The 21,937-nt window shown below is 39.4% G+C and overlaps 3 protein-coding genes across 4 annotated transcripts; 1 reads left to right on the forward strand and 2 right to left on the reverse strand.

Annotated features, from left to right (window-relative positions):
• The first annotated feature begins 16 nt into the window (after positions 1 to 16).
• On the forward strand, positions 17 to 3,500 carry thoc7 (THO complex 7). The gene is made up of 8 exons (XM_023279533.2): positions 17 to 122; positions 359 to 479; positions 583 to 710; positions 833 to 919; positions 2,474 to 2,531; positions 2,654 to 2,720; positions 2,817 to 2,886; positions 3,331 to 3,500. Exons 1-8 carry the CDS (start codon positions 104 to 106, stop codon positions 3,387 to 3,389), a joined length of 609 nt encoding a protein of 202 aa, XP_023135301.1. The 5' UTR covers positions 17 to 103; the 3' UTR covers positions 3,390 to 3,500.
• A 567-nt stretch (positions 3,501 to 4,067) lies between these two features.
• On the reverse strand, positions 4,068 to 11,951 carry LOC111574762 (interferon-induced GTP-binding protein Mx). 2 transcript variants are annotated; one of them, XM_023279517.3, is made up of 12 exons: positions 11,679 to 11,951; positions 9,447 to 9,584; positions 9,164 to 9,318; positions 8,772 to 8,910; positions 8,366 to 8,564; positions 8,193 to 8,271; positions 7,980 to 8,102; positions 7,740 to 7,881; positions 7,509 to 7,667; positions 5,102 to 5,178; positions 4,727 to 4,975; positions 4,068 to 4,629 (listed from the first exon to the last, which is right to left on the reverse strand). In XM_023279517.3, the coding sequence occupies exons 1-12, from the start codon at positions 11,863 to 11,865 to the stop codon at positions 4,405 to 4,407; spliced, it is 1,872 nt and encodes a 623-aa protein (XP_023135285.2). In that variant the 5' UTR covers positions 11,866 to 11,951; the 3' UTR covers positions 4,068 to 4,404. The 2 variants fall into 2 exon arrangements, with proteins under 2 accessions (XP_023135285.2, XP_054866396.1); XM_055010421.1 differs by lacking the exon at positions 11,679 to 11,951 and adding an exon at positions 10,365 to 10,590.
• Positions 11,952 to 13,124: 1,173 nt separating this feature from the next.
• Positions 13,125 to 21,575, reverse strand: LOC111574765 (interferon-induced GTP-binding protein Mx-like). The gene is made up of 12 exons (XM_023279523.3): positions 21,210 to 21,575; positions 19,990 to 20,127; positions 19,756 to 19,910; positions 18,200 to 18,338; positions 16,967 to 17,165; positions 16,813 to 16,891; positions 16,596 to 16,718; positions 16,358 to 16,499; positions 16,043 to 16,201; positions 15,887 to 15,963; positions 15,544 to 15,804; positions 13,125 to 14,201 (listed from the first exon to the last, which is right to left on the reverse strand). The coding sequence occupies exons 1-12, from the start codon at positions 21,493 to 21,495 to the stop codon at positions 13,923 to 13,925; spliced, it is 2,037 nt and encodes a 678-aa protein (XP_023135291.3). The 5' UTR covers positions 21,496 to 21,575; the 3' UTR covers positions 13,125 to 13,922.
• Between the last annotated feature and the right edge of the window lie 362 nt (positions 21,576 to 21,937).

The following is a 21,937-nucleotide window of genomic DNA, read 5'->3' on the forward strand; positions in this document are numbered from 1 at the left end:
CGTCCAGTCAGCGACGTCTGTGTTCAGGGGCGGGGCTAAAAGGCTTTGTTCACTTCCTGCTGTTCAATAAAGTTTGTCTTGCCAATACACTCGTAGTACAAACATGGGGGCCGTAACAGATGGTGAGTTACTGTTTAATTCAATGTCTTTAGCTCTTTGAAAATAGCTATGAATATCAATGGTTGCCTTAGCGCTTACAGTATCAATATATACCCCAAAATACTTTATAAACGAACCAGTTTATACGTAAACGCGCTTCTTTTCCAATAAATAGTAGCCATGTTAGCTAGCTGCTTGTTAGCTCAGGGCTTCATGGGTTCACCTGATGTATCAATTCTCTCTTTTGTCCGTGTTCCAGACGAAGTTATACGCAAACGTCTTCTTATTGACGGCGACGGAGCTGGAGATGACCGAAAAATCAACGTGCTGCTAAAGAGTTTCACCAAATGGTGCAACTCGCCTGGGACCCCGGAGGAAGGGTAAGTGGGCTCTAGAGACCCCCAGCCTTGGACTGGAGTATTTCTGTAAAATTGCGGAGAAAACCTTATTGTCAGGCATAACAAGTGTTGTAATTGTGTTTAGATTTACGCAGTATCAGAGGATGCTGGGCACACTGGCTCAGTGTGAGTTTTCCATGGGGAAGACGTTGATGGTTTACGACATGAATCTTCGAGAAATGGAGAATTATGAGAAGATTTACAGTAATATAGGTAGGAACGAATTTTCAGGTCCTGGCATGTAATATTTACACATGCTCACAACTTATAATTTGTATATTTCAATATCTAATAGATATAGCAATTGTATTTTTATACTTTCTCCAACACTGCAGAACAAAACATCATGTCTGCGCACGAGAAGATAGCAGAATGCAAAAAAGAAATTCAGAGGGCAAAGAGGATACGAAAGAATCGCCAAGGTAAGAATATTTTTTGATTAGACCAAATACTGTATTCACAAGGATGTTATTTTTTCATCTAAATTGGAAAATTTATTTTTTTAAGAGAATACAATGTTGCAGGGTCCTAATATTTAATTTGTCAAATGTATTTGCATAATTGGAATTGTAGCCTTAATATTTCATTTAGTTGTGCAACTTAGATTTTTGTTGGATTTTAGCCTTAATATTGCAGTCAGTTAAATTGCATAATTAAAAATGTTATAGTGTCTGAACCTTCAAAATTAATTTAGTCATGTAAGTGTTGGATTTTAAATAATGCTGTAAGGCTCTTAATCTTCATATTTAATTTAAGCAAATAAGTTTGTATTTTAAATAATACTGTTTGGTCTTAATCTTAATATTGAAGCTTGTTTGGTAGATGTCTAGCCCAAGTTTCATTCCTCTACTGGAAAGCACTTCAGCCATGTGAATAATCTAGATGTAGGATCTAGGAAACACCACAACAAACGGCGAAGAAAATAGGAAGCACAACGTTGTTATACTATATGTACCTGGAGTATCCGAAAAACTGAGGAGGGTTTTCTCCAAACATAGCATCCTGGTACACTTCAGACCCAGCAACACTCTTAGACAACGACTGCTTCACCCCAAGGATAAAACACCAACATACAAGCGGAGCAATGTTGTATATACAGTCCAGTGCTGCTTGTACATAGAAGAAACGCAACAGCAGCTTCACAAGCAGATGTCTCAATACAGGAGAACCAGCTCCTCAGGACAAGACTCAGCAGTTCACCTGCATCTGAATGATAAAGAAAATTCCTTTGAGGACAGCAATGTACACATTTTGGACAGAAAGGACAGATGGTGTAAGAGAGGTGTAAATGAAACCGTCTCTAAATAGAGGAGGGAGTTTGCGACTCCATTTATCAAGCACCTATAACACAGTGATGAGAACTCTCCCCAGAAAGTTTTGCAATCGTTAACATCTTATGTCACTCCTGACTTGGCAGATTCACATCCTTTGTTAACTGTCATGCCCCATCCCCATGATTGCTGTTGTTGCTTGTGGACTGCCTGGTTTCACAACAATTCACACCTTCAGGCACATTAGTCCTGGTCATTAATGGGTGATTAGCCATGTGACCTGAAATGCCTATTCTGTCACCCCCCATTAGAGCTAGAACAGGTAGAACTGAAGAAGCCTCTTGGTTGAGAGGTGAAACGTCTTCAAGAGCCTACAAGAGAAGTCCAGTTGATTTCTACTGAAGCTCCTATGATTACCATGACCTGGATGACTGAGAATCTCCACAGACACAAATCTAGATGTGATTTCATTTGACTATTACTATAGGCTTGACTTCTGGATATTCCACTTTTGCGTAGTCTGTCAGAACACTGTAAACCACTGTATTTAAAAGTCTTATATGAAAAATTTTTTTCTAAGAGATAGACCGCTAGTAGTTTTATGTATCGTTAGGATTTTTTTAAACACATAAGTCATTTTATTATCATAGGCAATAATGGTCATCAAAATAATGTAAATATATATTTTTTCTTCTTTGCTTCCAGAGTACGATGCTTTAGCTAAAGTAATCCAGCAACACCCAGACCGGCATGAAACACTAAAGTAAGCCAGCGTCTGTCTTCTGTTTCATCCAAGTATTGATTCATGTGCTCCTGCTAAATGTGTAAGGGCAGGTTTTCACGTTGACAAGATTATGTGCTCAATTTAGCTTTGTTCTTTTACAGGCAGTTGGAGGCACTTGACAAAGAACTCCAGCAACTCTCTCACATCAAGGAGAATGTGGATGCAAAGGTAAAACCCTCTGCGTACATTTATCATGTCATCTGTTCTTACCTCTGATGTTTTTCGATACTATTGACATTATTCTTTCCCTTTTGTCCCACTTAGTTGGAGTTAAGGAAGAAACAGTTTCATGTGCTACTCAGTACCATACAGGAGCTACAGCAGACTCTTGAGAGTGAGTACTTTTTATTATCAGTAGCTGTAGAGCAAACTAATCTGTAAACTTTAGGGGGAACTAGTAGGGGTCAACAGATTATTACGGTAGTCTAGCCAATTATCATATCTTATTCAGACCCGATTATTTTTACAATTAGCATCATCAATATATATATATATTTTTTTTTTACAGATTCCTAATACAAAATATTAATTTTAAAATGTGCTTCTTTTCTTTGATGCTTCCCTCTTTCTACATGTCAAATTTAATAGTCCATCAACACTAAAGTGTAAATGTTTAAAATAATGTAAAACATGTAACAACACATTAACAAAGGCATTCCATTTTACTGCAAATCTGTTATTAGTCTCCTTGCTTAGTAATAATATCGGTGCTGGCTATGAAAAAAAGTGAAAAAAATGGTGTCAACCTTACCTAGCCAATCATTTTTATCTTTCCCAGATGATGAGAAATCAGACGATGACAACAATCAGGAGAGCCCCGCAGAGAATGGTGAATGAACACGAAGAGATCCTGACTGAAATAAATTGTGAACTGCTTTTAAATGATTAGGATTTTGTCTAAAAATACTTTTTTTGTATGTATTTTTAAATAAAGCTGACTTGTCCATATCTGTCTTGTTCGGTTTATTTATCAAAATGGAGAGTTTTTAGATTTAAGTCTAATATTCTGTCAACCTCACCTTGTTCATTGAAATAAATTGTCACGATTTCCAAACTTTATGCAAAAGTGTGACAGACCACATTTGTTTATTGATGACCTGGAGAAAGAGATTCAAGCACTTGTTTTCACAGCATGAAAATATCTGTAATTAGTTTTCATATTACCGAAGAATCACATCACAATGTTTGCGATTTGCTGTTGAAGCCGTTTTTTCCTATATAAAACCACAAGGGGGCGCTACAAACCACAGTTCTCTGTAGATCGTCTCAGTTGTGAGTTAGAGAGTTTACAGCATCCATCAGGTGTCCAGTAGCTACTAAAAGTGCTTGGCAGCTACAACGACATAAACTGAAAAGGTGAGATTTAATGTATTTTAGATTATTAGTATCTGATCTTGTATTTGGAGTAACAGGTCTCTGCCAAAGTCAAACAGAACAGTTAAGCATGTGGGGATAGACTTAAATTGGGCAGTCTTGTGTCCAAAATCATAGTGAAATGGTCAAATTAGACAACTATTCTTGATTTAAACAAATGTATAGTTCTTTATTCAAACATGTTGAAAAAATATGAACATGTGTTTGGTTCCATGTGTCTTTCCTTTATCAGGAGACCCTGACAATGTTTACAATCTTTTATAATTCCTATAATATACTTTCTGGGTAAAGAATAACAGATCTAAGTTTTGCAGTGAGTTTCTTAGACTTTTTTTTTTTGCATGACAGCAGATACAATACAAATCCATCCATTCTAAAGTGGACACACTAAAAAATAGTTATTGAACAAATAAAGTATAGTAAAACAGTCTAACAACTACAATAGTGAAAGCGGAGTAAAATCATTTGACCTTCACCTCTAAAACTCCACCAGGTATCCGCGGGCCCGCATGAGGCGCTTGAGGCGACTCTGCAAAGCTGTCCTCTTGCTGCCGATGTCAAAATCCTCCTTCAGCAAGAACTCCAAATTGTCCTTGTTCTGAAGCATCTGCAGCATCTCCCTCTGCAGCTGGATGGCAGACTCCTGCAGCATCTGGTAGCGGATCACTAGCGGGATTTGATCAGCCAGACGCATGCCAGCAATCTGCATCACAAAGCAGGAAGTAAAGTTTCAAACACTTCCTGTCTGTCTAAAGCGTATTGATTTTGTTCAGAAATCTGCCCTCTAAATTAACACTTACTTGGTAATACGATTTAAGGTGCATCATCAGCTGCTGAAGTGTTGCAGAATTATCCATGATAATGAGTCGTTCTCTGATTGGTTTACTTTTCAGTTTGGCTTCCTTCTCCTCCTCCTCTCTCTGGCGTTCAGTCAGACTGCTGCTGTAGGTCCTGTCCTGGGAGTAAACTAGCAGCTCCATCTTGAACTGAGTTCTCAGCATGGATTCAGCAGTGGACTCTTTGTCTTTCTTGATGGCTTCAATCTTTGCCTAGGAAAGATTCTAGTCAGTATAAATATTGCCAAAAAGTGAGGCAAATTACACTTTGACATCCAAAATACAGAAAAAGACTGAGACTGTATGAGTGCGAGTAGCTTTACTCATAGAAGATCATACCCTGGCTGTCTTTATGAGGTTAGGAAATCCAGTGAAGCTGCTGAGGGCCAGCTGTATGAACACCTTCTTAACAGCGTCTGGGAAAACAGAAATACAGTATTCAATGGCTTGCTTTCCACTGAGCATTTATTTATTGGTTATGCTGGAAAAGGCTAAATATTTGTCTTTCTATTCTTCAGGCTTTGTATTTAATGTGAACTAAAATAGTGGATACCAGAGAGGGCCGAATGTCATCTCTAATTTGAGTAATACTTGTGACTATGCAAATGAAAAAGATACAGAAGGGTCACAGAAAGTAAAAAAAAAATCTGACTAAGAGGTATCAAAGGCAGTCCATCAATCCATTCATCCATTATCTATACACTGCTTAATCCTCATTAGGGACACAGAGGGGCTGGAGTCTATCCCAGCTGACTTAGGGTGAAAGCAGGGGACACCCTGGACAGATCGCCAGTCTATCACAGGGCTACATATACAGACAAACAATCACACTCGCATTAACACCTACAGAAAATTTAGAGTTACTAATTAACCTCAGCATGTTTTGGACTATAGGAGGAAGCCGGAGTACCTGGAGAAAATCCACGTATGCACAGGGAGAACATGCAAGCTCCATGCAGAAAGGTCCCAGGAAAGCCGAGACGCGAACCGGGGATATCAAAGGCAGTCTTTTTGCCAAAATAAAGCAATTGAAAAATGCAATTGGAAGTCTTGTAGATTACCAGAAAATCATTTCACTTGATATAGGCAGGCATGACCACTTATTCAAGTGTCAAAAAGACAAAGGCTACGATCCTGTCTGCAAAAACATACAGAAAAAGCTGGTAGAGATGCAGAGCAAAGTTTTATAAAATGATGAAACTCAAATTAATCTCCATCAAAATGACAGAAAGATCTAAAGTGTACTACCTCATCTGTCAGATGCATTTTTTAAAGCATAGACAATCCATGGCTGCCACTGGAACCAGCACATTGCCTGTATGCATGTATTTATGATTTTATAGCCAACGTTTTCTACAATCGTTAGTGCCATGCCATGTCTCCCTACTGTCAGTGGTGTGTGTGTGTGTGTGTGTGTGTGTGTGTATGTATATATATATATATATAGGGAGGGGGGCTGCACATTGCTGTAGTGGTTAGCACTTTCGCCTTGCAGCAAGAAGGTCCCTGGTTCGCGTCCCGGCTTTCCCGGGATCTTTCTGCATGGAGTTTGCATGTTCTCCCTGTGCATGCGTGGGTTTTCTCCGGGTACTCCGGCTTCCTCCCACAGTCCAAAAATATGCTGAGGTTAATTGATTATTCTAAATTGCCCGTAGGTGTGAATGTGTGAGTGCTTGTTCGTCTTTGTATGTAGCCCTGTGACAGACTGGTGACCTGTCTAGGGTGTCCCCTGCCTTCGCCTGAGTCAGCTGGGATAGACTCCAGCCCCCCCCCGCGACCCTAGTGAGGAATAAGCGGTGTATAGATAATGGATGGATGGATAGAGGGAGGGTTGGGATTTCTTGTTTTTACTGTTTTTAAATGTTGTAAAGCACTTTGTGTTGCATTTTAATTGTATGAAAAGTGCTATATAAAAAAGTTTGATTGAAGCAACAGGGTGAATACAGAGGAATACGAAAGCATTTCGTATGCTCAAAATCATTAACATTCTTTAAAGTTACATCCTTAAAAGTGAAATTTGACTTCACCTTAGCTTTGAGTCTAAGTCCTCCCACTGCATAATTATAAAAAATGTTCAAGTTGGCAAGACACAAAATGGTGTGGCGACAGGGGAGGATGTGTGAAGCAGGAGTTGCTCAGGGACATCGTCAGACCACAGAAAAATATAAAGCAATGCAGAGTGGAAAGGCAGGCATCTATGCCACAAAGGGACTTTATAAGGTAAAGAATCCACTTAAGTGGAAATTAGTGTGAAAGAGGATCACAGTGGTCCCAAACTAAGTCAATTTGAGCTGTTGGCTGTAGCCCAAAGTAAGATGTCTTGGAGCCAAGGCAATGCAGGTCTAGGAGAGGATGGGGTCAGTACAGAGTGGTTATGTTAGTAGGAGGAGAGCATTAGGTTGTGGTGGTGGGTGCCTCTGATTGCAGGGCTTAACCATTCTTCTTTTTGCATAATGTAGATATGTCCCAAACAGTAGACTCTATGTTACCACTGGCCTTGCAGGGGTCAGGATGATTCAGAACAGTACATGGCCTGCTGAGCCACTTTCAACTCAAGAAAGTTTTTTTTAAAATAAATTTGGTAAGAAATATCAGCATTAACAGCAGCATTGTTGAGTTTCAATCCTGTACAGTGATATGATTTAGTTTAGGCCATGCACAGTACTTGTTTAATTGCAAAGCCTGAAGAACAAAAAGAATCTAACCATCCCATACGTAAGGCCTGGACTATAACATTAACATGTACCTCCTACGTCTCTGAGTTTCTTGACAGCAGGTTCTTCCAGCTGCTTGATCTGCTCCTTGACCATGACCTCAAAAGTCTTGTAGTTGATGAAGCCTGGTAGCTCTCTGCCACGGTATCGCTCTTCATATTCCTCCACCTCTTTTTCAATTTTCCTGTTAACTGCAAAACACAAAACTCTGTCAGAGTTGTGCTCATGGAAAGCTCTATACCAGATCAAAATAATATACTCACAGTTTTGCCCTGAGCGTTCCACGTGGGCATTCCACTTTCCAAACTGTCTTCTCAGCATAGAAAATACATTGAGCTTCTCTCCACATTTGAGTTCCTCTCCTGAAGTCAGACTGATGACATCCTGAGTGAACGCAGTCACTTTCTGCACCACATGCACATTACAGATATTTTAAGTTTATTAAACAGATATGCATAAGCAAACAAATGCAGGCAGGTAAATGTAGTGTAGCAGGAGCTTACGTCAATGAGGAAGATGAGTCTCTCAGCTGCATCAGATGGGGGTCCGTTACCATATTTGTCCAGCTCTGCCTGAGTCTGTGCCAGTTTCTCCTCTATCTGCTCTTCTAGTCTAGGCAGGGATCTCTGTAAATCACACAGCAAGGGTCAAATATTTGACAACTAGGCATTAATTTATATCAAAATTGTTGAAGTGAACCAATAAGAAGCATTCACCTCGATGTGATGCACCAGCTCTAGTGTGAGTTTCTCAGCCAGCTTCGGAACAGTGGCATGGCCTTCACTGTAGAGGATGCTACAGCAAGAATAAAAAACTACGTAAGTACCTGTTATAGAGGTCACCATACACAGTGCAGGGTTTATACAGTTACCCAAAAGCATTAACTTACTTGAAATATGCATGATTTTCGAAGAAAGCTTGTTCCTTTTCAGTTGCTTCCATAAGAGACACTTTCTCTGAGATCTCCTTCTGACCTCTGCACCTGACGATCATGTAGCCCTTCTTCAGGTGGATGACCTCATTATGGACAATTTCAACCACTGTGTCCTCTGTGCCTTTGTCCACCAGGTCAGGCTTGGTCAAGATACCTGACAGAGAGAGACCGAGAGAGAGTGGACTACTTACAAACTGTGTAACTTACTCCAGATTGGGTGGTCCCTTTACAGATTTACTTTAATTTATGTTAGTGTCTATTTTCTGCCCTTTTTTTAAAAAAATATTGCATCTATACAAGAGGGTATAAAGTCCTACAGAAATGTTATGAGTGTCTCTTTTTTAAAACCACTTCTGCTTACCCAGAGTCCTCTCTCCATCAGGATCCACTTGCTGCGCCATCTTCAAAGCCTCTGTGGTGGCAATGTCCACGTTGCATGGAACAACCACCAAGCTGATGGTCTCTTGTCTTGTGATGAACTTCTCAATCAGTCTCTTGATCTGAAAATACAAATTCATACAGAGCAAGTTATAAGGTAAATGAAAATAAAGTGTCCACATGTCTGAAAAGCAATCTTTCCGAAGTGAAAGGCCAATATGGAAACATTTTCATAAGCCACGTAGCAGTTCGAAACAGGAAAGGTCCAGGTTTTTGTAGATACAAATCTCACTGTCAACGCTTTTCTTTGAAAAACTTTCTACTTTAGAAATCATCCAAAAAACATTGTAATCTTGGGACATTGGACTCACTCACCTGATCACCGATGTTCTCTGGTTGTCCCTTTACGGCCACCCTGGCGATGCCAGGCAGGTCAATGAGAGTCAGATCTGGAACATCAGGGGAGGCGATCTCCAGACTGATGAGGTCATCGCTGATCCCCACTCCCACCCCGGCCATTTCATCCTGAGCTGGAGAGACAGGATAAGATATTACAAATGATCAAAGTGCTCATCAGTGAAACCTAAAATGTCCAGCAGCTTCCTTAATACTTGCCTCTTCTTAGTGGTATTTAAAAGTGATGTTCTGTTGTCTGTACCTGCTCTAATCATTTTCTCCACATCTGCAGGGTCTTCTATCAATTCCTCGTGGTCCTTGTAGTTAATCTTTCCGGACCATTCGTCTCCCTCTCTCTTTCTCTTCATCTTCAGCTCGAGAGGACATCTCGTCACGATGCCTGTGTTAATAAGGACAAAAAAAAAGTGAGATCCAGTGTGCATGACAATATTAAGAGACTTCTACTTTTTGTTAAATAACAAAATAAAAGTACATGAGAAGTATAAAATTTCTGTAAAGTGACTTGCTAGTTTGACTTGCAGATTGTCTAAGATGTTGGGTCTTTGTAATAGAAAGCCAGCAGTTGTGCCGACACTGTTGCAATACAGTTTTTATTGGTTAATAGTTCTCTGTCTATCTGGTCAGAATTTACGCTGACTAACAAATGTGTTCACTTTAATTAAGCGCGCCAATGCATAAGCTTGAAATACACATATTGCTATTCCTGGGGCTTATTGTTACAGATTCTTCCGACATGTGGCTCAATCCAGGATGGTGTGCTATGTCTTTGTTAGCGATTCGATGTATGGTTTTTATGAAACTTGCAAAAAACTGCCCGAAAAACCTCTATCGAAATGAATAGGAAGTGGGCCTAAACCCAGCCCTCTTTGGAACCGTGTAGCTCCGGCATATGTTTCAGTAGAAACTTCTTGCAATGTTTAAGCGGGTCACAAAGCATTCAGTGTTATTCATTCAACTCTGTGTTTTGAAATCTTTTGTGGTTTTTATGCAGTTGCAGTTCAAGTTGTATGAATGCTTTGAAAAAAATTGCAGTTAACCTTGTCTCCTCACAATTTCACCTCTATATACACAATTCATACATAAAAATGTAGGCATTTCTGTCCTGTTTCATTCAGTGTGAGTCTCACTAGCAAAGGACTTGTTTTTTGTCATAAATTACCTCAGAGAACAGAGTGTGCCGACCAAACCTTTCTGACTGCCATTATATCAGAGCTCCAAAACTTCAGGTGAAAATCAGACGTGTTGAATCTCTCTAACATGCCACCAAATCTAAAATATATCAGCTTGTTCAAAACAAGATTGTGTGCCACATGGTGAAGGACTGTTTTTTTTTTTATCCGATTTATAGTTTTTGAGCTGTGACCGTTTGTTTGAGGAGCTAATCTTTAGTCTGCCTGTCTGCTCCTCTCTCTGCTCTGCTCACCACAAGCAGCCAGTGACTCACAGCTGATTGGTTGATTCATATTGGACCACACTTTCAAAGTAAAAGCTCAGTCATGTTAAAGGGTACTCACTGTTCCTGAAACATGCTGCCTTTTCAAAATAAAATGCACATATACAACTGACACTTTATGTATAATTATAGCAGGACATATGAAATGGCAAAACCTGCGTTGGCGCTCAAAATTTCTTAAGAAATTTTCTACTTCACATTATTTCTGTGTTTTGTGTACAACTAAAGAGCAAAAACTATGCATGATATTTAAAGAGAGATGGACAGAAAAGGTGTCATCTTATTCCCACAGTCACAAAAGTAATTTTCCATTTGGAACAAGCATAACCACTATGGTCAGCATGTCATGCAGGCAGGGGAGGACTGAGGGGATACGTATCTAAAAGAAATACAGAATGCCTGAGAGCTTTATTGCATTACATCCTGTATTTTACCTATTGCAGAAATAAAGACCGTTCCAACATAAACAGATGCAGAGGAAGCGCACAAAAAATCACCAGGATGAATCAAATGTGTCTCACATCCTCCCCACCTTTTTAAAGCTCTCCTAAAATGAAACCTACAACTGTAGTTTCAAGCATACTGACCCCTTAACTCAAAGTAATGTTAACACAGTTTATTGGTAAGGCATCAAAAAGTGTAGCTTCATTCTATACCTACAGGCTTGAGCTGGAATTACATACATACAAGAATAATTTACTGGCAGACACCTGTTCATACAGCACCAGTGTTATGAAGCTATCCTAATTGTTTTTCTTCTGGCACTCATGTTGCTTGGAATTCCTATTACAACCTGTATCTTGGCCAAGTCTGTGAACGCAGCTTCGGGCATTTACTGATTGTCTTAACGTGTACTTCTCTAAGCTCTGTTGATGTTTTTTGTTTTCTTAATTTGTCTTCTATTTCTACTACTTCTATTGTCCTTTACATAAACATCCATCATTTCAACAACGATGATGAAAGACAAACAGGTACAGAGATAGATAAATTGATTATTTTTCCTAAGTGGGTGTTACTCACCGCTTCCTCTGGGCAGAGCCACCCCCGACAGCGCCTCCAGCACGGAGCTCTTCCCCGAGCTTTGGTCTCCGATCACGGCGATAGCAGGCAGCGCCAAGTCCTTCTCTACACCCAGAGAGCGGAGAGAGTCGATGAGGTCGATGCAGGGACGAACCCTCTCCTCATACTGCTGGTTCAGAGTGTTCATGGTGTCTGCTGAAAAGAAATAACTGCTAAAATAAAGAGTTTGGTCAGAGAGTTTAGTCTGTGACCGGCAGCCTGCTGTGACTGAGGCTGACGGAAGTAATGTGAGTCAATCTCAGTAAATAAAATCGAAACTTTAGCTGTAAGTTTCGTTTTCTCATTTATAATCTCTCCAACTCTTTAGGGGAGAAACGTAACTCAAATACCAAGCGATACTTATTTAACGTGTCTGTTTTTTAAGTTTAAATGTGATGAACATTTATTTAATCCATGCGCAGCCACACAGATAACATGACCCCATCTCCTGTTGGGCTCTATATTCTGTTGTAGATTGCATTAATGAATAAAACTGACTTATTTTGCCCCTATACACCCAGTTATCCACAACAACAACAACACAACATTTGACAATACTATTCAGGACTCAGAAGCTTATCCGATTCCTACAGGCCGATCCTGACATCTTCAGCTCTCTCCACAGATGTTTTGTGGGGTTTAAATGTGGACTTTGACTTATTTGCTTTGGTTCCCAGTCATGCTGAAAGGTGAACCCTCTGTCCAGTCACAAGTTGCTGAACTCTAGAGAAGGTTTCTTTCTTTATACTTAGCTGCACTCATTCTCCCGTTGATCCTGACCTGTCTCCCTGTTCCTACTGTTGAGATGAACACCAAGAGCATGATGCTGCCGCCACCATGCTCAGTGCAGATGATGCAGCGTTTGCCAGATGCAGTATTGGACTTGTCCCCAAATAGCCTATGAGTCGTTGAACAAGACAAAATGCAGTTTGCCAAAATCCAAATTGGCTGTTATGTTCCGTTCCTTTTATTCAAGAGTGGTGTCTGTTTATTTTACCATAAAGGGCCGATGGATGGAGAACAACTGATTTTGTAATTTTTTAAGCAGGTTTTTGATCCATGTCGAAGAAATCTGAACATCTGGTAAAGTGACTGCTGGGTTTCTGGTCACTTCCCTGATGAAGGCCCTCATTTCTCAGTTAACCCGTACGCTCAGACTGTGAGTCCTGGTCGTTTCAAACTTGTTGACACAATCATGAAGGACGCTGTTTCTGGGAAGACTCGGAGCTTCAGAACAGTGATTTTAAAAAAAAAACTTTTATAAAAGACTTTTGAGCTTATGGCTTATTGAGCATAGATTGATGTGGGGAATGGCAGTTTAATGAATGTCAAATTAGATGTATAAGATTACAAAGTGTCTGAATATCAGAAATACCAACTCAGAAGGGACAAAGAAGAGAGTCAAAGTCTTATTTATGTTTTATTGTATTTGAAGTATTTATTTATTAGAACTGAAGGTGAACAGGCCACCTGTTTCATGCAACACAAAGAGTGCATGTACAAACAAAAAGTTTCTGGAGTGCATGAGATACTATTTGTCTTGCACTAAACAAACAAACAAAAAAACAAACAACAATGGACTGTTTATGTTTTTTTTTTTAGCGCTATATGTTTTCTGCCATAAGAGTTTCTTATACACAAAAAAAGAAAAAACATTTCTGGCATTTGGCAGATTTTCAGACCCCCATTTTCAGTTAACTGTACAGATATGACAACTTACAAAAAAAATCAGTCTCTTCATCAGGAGCTAAATGATATTTTTCTCTGCATTTTGCCACTTTTTACATGCTATGTTGTGCTGTCAGGTAACTTCAGAGTAAAGGAAAATCCTTTAGAAGCCAGACACAGTGTCATGCACAAACATTCATTTCCCTTCAGTGTTTTCAGCACAGAAGCCTTTTAACGTGTGTGAATAAGTAGAGTGAGGAACGAATGCTAACCCCATCAGCTGGCTGTGGAAAAAACATAAAAGTATTGTTGTTTCAACATCATAAGCAAAACATAGTAAAAAAAAAAAAAAAAAAAAAAAAAACAGCTGAGAAATGAAAGTGGAGTAACAGTCTGGAAATAATTATGAAACATGTCTTTGAATCGCCACTGAAGGAAAAGTTTAAAGGACTGTGATGTTGCCACAAGTTTGTCTCTTAGTCGATGCATAATACTATAACAAAACAATCTAACTTCTTAAATGTTAGAAATCTGCTTTTAAGCTTGGCACTGCATTTGCATTTGTGTGGTGCTGAAGTTGAATATGTTCATGCTAAATTCAGTCAGCAGAATGCGAGCCTTTGTCAGGCGCTGAAGGCGATTCTCAAGGTGGGTTCTCTTTGCTTTTATGCCACAGTCCTCTTGAAGCAGAGACTCCATTTTCTCCTTGTCCTGAGGCATCTGCAGCATCTCCCTCTGCAGCTGGGTGGCAGACTCCTGCAGGATCTGGTAGCGGATCACCAGAGGGATCTGGTCGGCCAGACGTCGGCCAGCAATCTGTGGTTTGGAGATGAGAAAGTAGGAGCATAAGGCAAAGCTACTCCCTGTATTTGTTTAGGTTACAAAATTAACTCTATTTTCTGTATTATTTGTAAAAGATATCTGTATATCTAATTTTGGATTTTACTAAAACTGAATTTTTTGCTTTCTGTGTATCACCTTTTAAGGTACATACGGGTTTCACTGACAATAGTAGAATATTTTAACTTAATCTAATAATGAAATGTGTTTTGACATCACTTTCAAGAAAGGAAAAAAAAAAGAAAACAGTAACCTTAAACCAAAGTAAAAGATCTGAAACTTTTCCACTGGTGGAAATTCAAAGAGGAAATTGAGTTAATGGTAAACAGAAGATGATGTACACTCATGTGGACAAAAGTTGGGAATATAGTACCTTTCTTTGACATATTTGGAAAAGCAAACATTTGATTCTCTTTGAAACAGTGTCTACAGTTAGCATACGTGAACAAATCCACAAGAAAAATTAGCTTTTTTCAACCATTTATCTCTGAAAAAATAGCAACAGATTTAATATTCTTTTTGCACCCAACAAACTAATATTGGCTCCTTTAGCAGAAATAACTTCTCATAGGCTTTACAATACTTATAAAACGGTTTGCTTAGATTTTTTAGCCACGTGTCTACTTTTACTGTGACCAATCAACTCCATTTAATTTGTTGAAAGCACATTATTCTAAACGGTCTGCTTGTTGTTTATATGTTCATTGGCAAACTGTAGTTTTGCTCTAGTATTCTTTTGGACAGTTTTGTCACAGCATGCATCCTATGCAGGGCAAATTTGTAGAATCTTTTTGTGACTATAGAAACATATGCATAGACACCAACAGTTTCAGTGTTATCAACAGCCCTTGGATATTTTTTTCCTTACAGGGTATTTTAAAAATGTAATTTAATTATCTGTTTTCTGAAGGCTTTAAAGACAACACCAGCAAAAAGACCACCAGATACATGATGACCTGAGGTTAAAAAAAAAAAAACTGGCCACATCCACTCTGAGGAGGTTCTATTCAGGATGCATCCAATCTGGAAATCGTGATTTAAATTTATAGAATGCATACTTTGATTTTCTAGGTGACCGGTGTGTGTGTGTGTGTGTGTGTGTGCGTGTGTGTGCGTGCGTGCGTGTGTGTGTGTGTGTGTGTGCGTGTGGGTTTTAATTTTGAAAATGAAATTTATGTTATTTATTTGAATATACCACCTTCATCTGTATGCACTGTTTCAAAGAGTATTAAGTGTTTGCTTCATCAAATATGTGTTAAAAAAATCCAAATTCCCTTATGTTGTGAAGACATAAATGTTCCACCTTTAAATTACTTACTTGAAAATAGGATTTAAGGTGATTCATCATCTCTTTCAGGGAGGCCCCACTGTCGTCATTGTTAACAATTACGAGGCCGAATCCCAAGTGATGTGTAGATTTCTTCTGCGCGTTATTCTGCTCTTCTACCCTTTTACGCTTCCCCAACTTCTTGCTGTAGGTGGTGTCCTGAGTGTAAATGATCATCTCCATCTGAAACTGAGTCCTCAGCATGGACTCTGCCACAGCTTCTTTCTCATTTATGCTGGATTCAATCTTCATCTAAATCACATTAAAAAAGTCAGTAAAGATGCAACAGTTTTGGAAATTTGTATACAGATGCAAGTAACATAAAAGATGGTACCTTAGCCATTTTGATGAGGTTAGGAAAACCAACCAAGCTTTGCTCTGCCAACTCAGACAGCTCTTTCTTCACAATTTCTAAACAAACAAAAATAACAAATCAGATGCAGAATAAAAAATCTACAAAGAAATAACACCTGGAAGGTATGAGACTAACCTGACACCTCCTTGAGTTTCAGGATGGCAGGCTCTTCCAGTTGTTTGATATGCTCCTGGACAATGGTTTCAAAGGTCTTGTAGTTGACGAAGCCCGGTAGTTCTCTTCCGCGGTACTTTCGCTCATACTGAGCCACCTGTTTCTCAATATTAGTGCTGACTGCCAAATGAAAGCATAAAAGTCTGTAAAATATACTTCATTTCTATATAATATGAAGGTGTCTAAAAAAAGTATTTTACTAAGCAGTTTACATATTAGATTACAAGATCAGCAACAGCAGATAATCAAAAGTGATCAAAATATTAGTTCACTTACATGTTGTTGCAGATTCCTCTACTGTTGTCTTCCATTCTGCAAACTGATATCTGAGTATGTAGAAGGTACTGGACGTGATTCCACATTTAAGCTGCTCTCCTTTGATGAGATTAATAGCATCCTGTGTAAATGTCGTCACTCTCTAAGATGTAAGAGATCAAGATATAAGTGCAGGACACATGAGTTACTCATTAAGATACACTTTTGGCTTGCAAAAAGAGCCAGTTAGTGAACTCACATCAATGAGGAAACCAAGCCTCTCTGTTGCATCCGATGGGGGTCCATTGCCATATCTGGTCAGCGTCACCTGTGTCTGTTTTAGTTTCTTCTTTATTTGGTCTTCCAGTCGAGGCAGAGATTTCTACCCATCACACAGGGGCCAAGACATTAGCAGCTGGAGTGGGTAAACTTACCTGCCTTTAAGCCATTAAGGTGAACCAGTGAGAAGCATTTACCTGGATGTGATGTACCAGTTCAAGGGTGAGTTTTTCTGCCAGTTTGGGGACAGTGGCATGGCCTTCATCATAGAGAATCCTGCAGCACAAGTAGAAAATGTAATGCGCCACAGCATACCACACCACAAACACTTGTTTGAAAAAATGAACTTACTGGAAATATGCATGATCCTTGAAGAAAGCTTTTTCTCGTTCTATTGCTTTAGTTAGAGAAACCTTCTCTGAGATCTCCATCTGACCCCGGCACTTGACGATCATGTAGCCCTTCTTCAGGTGAATGGCCTCATTATGGACAATTTCGATCACGGTCTCCTCTGTGCCTTTGTCCACCAGGTCGGGCTTGGTCAAGATACCTGTCAGAGAAAGACAACATGTTGGATTACCCCCCCCCTCTATGACTAGCTGGACAGATAGGGTCGCGGGGGGGAGGCTGGAGCCTAACCCAGCTGACATAGGGCGAAGGCAGGGGACACCTTGGACAGGTCACCAGTCTATCACAGGGCTACACTTTGGAGCCTGGAGCCAGTGGTCAGTTGATGGAAACACAAAGAATTGGTGCAAAGTCAGGCATTGGCTCCGAACTAGAACTGGAACGAGCTTGATTGAAAAGGGGCCATAGAGACAAACACTCACACTCGCATTCACACCTATGGAATATTTAGAATCACCAATTAACCTCAGCATGTTTTTGGACTGTGGGTGGAAGCCAGAGAACCCAGAGAAAACCCACGCATGCACATAGAGAACATGTAAACTCCATGCAGAAAGATCCGGGGACAGCAGGGATGTGAACCAGGGATCTTCTAGCCGCAAGGTGAAAGTGCTAAACACCAAGCCACTGGGCAGCCTGATTCCCAGCTTGTGTATCACAGTTTCTTCAACATTTATTTGCTTGGACTGAGCCCACGTTAGCCACTACTTTTCTGTTTGAATTCCCTCCATGTATTTGAGTTGACTACAGGATGTGCGTCACTGCACCTTTCTTCCGACTTATTAGGTGCCATTTTTGTATTCATTTTAGTTTCCCATCTCCCTTTTATCTGCAGTGCATTACTCAAATTAATGAATGAGAATATTTTGTAAAGATGATGTATCGCTTTTGTATCTTAACTCCCTGTTTGTAGTTTTTTTATCTCCAAAACTTTAACCCATTCCTAATGATCCTTTCAGAATCTTAGTAATTGTAAATATCTGACAAAGTCAGTGTTTGAAAGTGTAAATTTGTCTTTTAACTGTTTAAATAAATTAAGGCTGCCATCCTTGAGGAGTTGGTCTATGTTAGTGTCTACGTTCTGACCATTTTTTCAAAAAACCATGTAAGACGGTATAAAATCCTTCATGCATCAAATGTTATGAGTGTCCCTTTTTTAAAACCACTTCTACTTACCCAGAGTCCTCTCTCCATCACGATCCACCTGCTGCGCCATCTTCAAAGCCTCTGTGGTTGCTATGTCCACATTGCATGGAACAACCACCAAGCTGATGGTCTCTTGTTTTTTGATGAATTTCTGGATCAGTGACTTTATCTGAAAGTACGAATTAAAATTTTAACAAATACAAAATTCTAAACTCTACAAATATGGTTATCAACTGTACAACTATCACTACTGTGTTCTGAACTGTTCTAATATTAATTAACTTTATTTTATATGGAACTTTTCTATGTAACAGAAGCAAAAAAAAATATTTTCAAAGACTAATTAAACTGAATGAAAAATAAATGTCATAAAAGCAGACAGAGAACTTAAAGAGATCATAAAATAAGGATCAGAAAACAGAACTGACACAAAAAGGGATCACAAGATAGTCACATATCACACATTCAACAAGCATTTTGATAAAAGAAGAGATTTAAAAGACATAAAGATGTTTCCTGTTTGATCTCAACACACTGTTCCACAGTTTGGGTGCTCTTTTGGCAACAGCCACCCTTGTTCACATGCTGACAGGAATACCCATTTACTGAGAGCACTCTGAGACTTAAGCTCTAAAAGCTCCTCAATGTAAGTTGAATCAAGGCCACTGAATGCTTTAAACATGACAAATATAAATGTAAAATCAATATGGAACTTTACAGGCAGTAAATTGTCAGTGTAAATTAGCAAGTCTTGGAACATGAAGCATTTCAGTAGGAGGTGGGAAAAAATAAATACATACATAGTCTTCTGCAAACATATGGCAGACACGATTTACCTGATTTGTTTCAGTTGAATAACCAGTTTTGGGAGAGGCAATGTCTTACATTATTAAAGCAAGCAAATGGTTGTCAAGGTTTGAACTGAGACATATAACTGCATGTCATCTGGATAACAGTGGTGGGAGTTACAACGATTCTAAATTTTTTACTTAAGTGAATGAACAAAGATATTAAAACACTCTCAAGCCACACTGATGGCTGAGTGATGTTTTATTTTACATGCAAAAGATATTTTTTGACTCTATGATCAGTGTGCAAACACTGTAAAAATACTGTAAGCTAGATTGCAAGTTGTACTATTGGAGGAATTCAGCCATACAGGTTCAAATCTGACACTCATTGTGAGACAGAAGAATGATACACAAAGCCCCATCCTGCAAGCTGACAGGATTGGCTCCTCAAGTTTGTCTGAATGCATGTTTTTGAGACTGGCATCAGCACACTGCAGTTTTAAGGTAGAAATATTCAGTTGACTGCTTATTTTGCTCAGAATCTGTCATATGATGTTAACAAGGTAAAAAGTCTTCAGCAGCAATTATTCCACTGCAGCTTAACAACAAGCAAGGTATTGCAGGGAACTGTCTTTACCAGCATCTCCAAAACACAAAACAACAGACGGAAAGTTTAAGTAATCGAGCAAACTGTATTCTTACCAGCTACAACCATAGCTTCGAATGAAGTTAATTCAATAATTTTCAAGATAGTTTACTCTGGACTTTTAATTACTTAGTCCTGGACTCACATACCTGATCACCAATGTCCTCTGGTTGTCCCTTCATGGCTACCCTGGCGATGCCGGGCAGGTCAATGAGCGTCAGATCTGGAACATCAGGGGAGGCGATCTCCAGACTGATGAGTTCATCACTGATCCCCACCCCGACCCCGGCCATTTTATCTTGAGCTGAATGGAGAAGATATTATACATGATCCGACGTACAGCAAATTAAACTACCTTTTCCACCTGTCAATACTACGCTTGCCTTCTCGAATCTTTTCCTCCACATTCGCGGGCTTTTTTATCTCTTCCACACAATTCCTGTAGCTTATCTTTCCGAACCACTTCTCTCCTACCTCCTTCCGCTTCATCTTCAGTTCCAGAGGACATCGTGTCACAATGCCTGGATTTCAGAAGAGTAAATGGTGAGACAGCAAAGAGAAAGTTAATCTAGCTAGATGAAATTATCAAAAGTAACAAGATATCTCAAATGAATTGTTTGGTCTCAGAGAAACAGAAATAAATAAATGAAACTCCAGTGTAGTGTCTCACTTACTCTGATCTTTAAATTTAGAACTTTTATCAAGTAAGTCACTTCTTATATCGATTTCTTACCTGCATGTTGATCAAGAAAAATGCATCAAGCCTTTCCACTGTTGTCTGTCAGTGTCGCTGTTTTTTTTTTGTCTTGATTTTAGTCTAGAATAAATCCTCCATGCATTTCAAATTTTCTAATTAACTTTGAGCCCATTCAATTATCAATTAGTGCATTTTAAGCCACTTTTAAGAAAGCCACTGTGACACACTGTTAACACTGCACAGCATCCTCTCAGTGTGTGATAAAAACATAGTTTAATCTCCTTTTATACTGGAAGAGATGAGAATACTCAGCAAAGATTGCCAGTGTCAGGCCAAACAATGATCATGTGCCAAAAACTGATTGCCATCCACTTGCTCTGCTTGGTAAAGCTGTATTAAACATGTTTTTTCCTGATTTTATCTGGATCAAACAATTATGCTGTCTAAATACACTGAACTTTACATCCATGGTTATAGCGTGAATATGTTTTCAAGAAATTTCTTGTTACTAGTGCTGCAACTAGAGACTTTTTAATTGTCAACTAATCTGACGGAATGTGCTCTCAATTAATCGATTAGTTGTTTAGTCTGTAAAATGCCAGGCAGTAGTGGAAAATTTCAATCATTATCAGTATTTCCAAAAAGCCCAAGATGATGTGCTCAAATGTCTCTTTTGTCCACAACGCAAATGTATTTTGTATACTGTCATAGTGTTAAGAAATCAGAAAATATTCCCATTTACATTGGAATAAGAGAATTTCGAGTTTTTTTTTCTTACAGAAATAGGTGCTGATTAACTTAATATCTGACAACAAATTAATAGCTGCAGCTCTACCTGTAATCAGATAAGTGTGACCAAAGAGCAGTTTATAGTTTAATCACGCATGACATTTACTGATAACTCACCGCTTCCTCTGGGCAGAGCCACCCCCGACAGCGCCTCCAGCACGGAGCTCTTCCCCGAGCTTTGGTCTCCGATTACGGCGATAGCAGGCAGCGCCAAGTCCTTCTCTACACCCAGAGAGCGGAGAGAGTCGATGAGGTCGATGCAGGGACGAACCTTCTCCTCATACTGCTGGTTCAGAGTGTTCATGGTGTCTGCTGAAAAGAAATAACTGCTAAAAAAGAATTTGGTCAGAGAGTTTAGTCTGTGACCAGCAGCTCTTTGCAGTCCACAGTGACTGAAGCTCATGAAAGTGATGTGAGTGAATCCCTGCAGGAGAAACGGAAAGTCCAGTTTTAAGTTTCGTTTCTTTTTTCCTGCTTCTTGTGGGTGAAACGCAACTCAGCCCCCCCTTACCCCCACCCCAAAGTGATTCTACCTACCTGTTCTGCAATTCATTTTGTAATAGAGTCCAATGTACATAAATAACATTTTGCCCGTCAGTATACACCCAGTCGGCTATCCCACAATAACAAAGTGAAATTTTATTATTAAAAATCAAAAACGGACCTCTTTCATTTACAAACGTGCTCAGGCTCTTACATCATTCCATTTACAGTCCATTACTGGGAAGGAGATGGAACTTGAACACATCTCAGGAAATGACTTCCTGCATGGTTTCGGTAGTGTTAGGATGTCTCCTCCTGCTGGTCACACAGAAGGCTGTCCTAACAAATGTTAAAATTGCTCA

This window comes from Amphiprion ocellaris, chromosome 5, assembly GCF_022539595.1.
Source record: "Amphiprion ocellaris isolate individual 3 ecotype Okinawa chromosome 5, ASM2253959v1, whole genome shotgun sequence".
NCBI classification, from domain to species: domain Eukaryota; kingdom Metazoa; phylum Chordata; class Actinopteri; family Pomacentridae; genus Amphiprion; species Amphiprion ocellaris.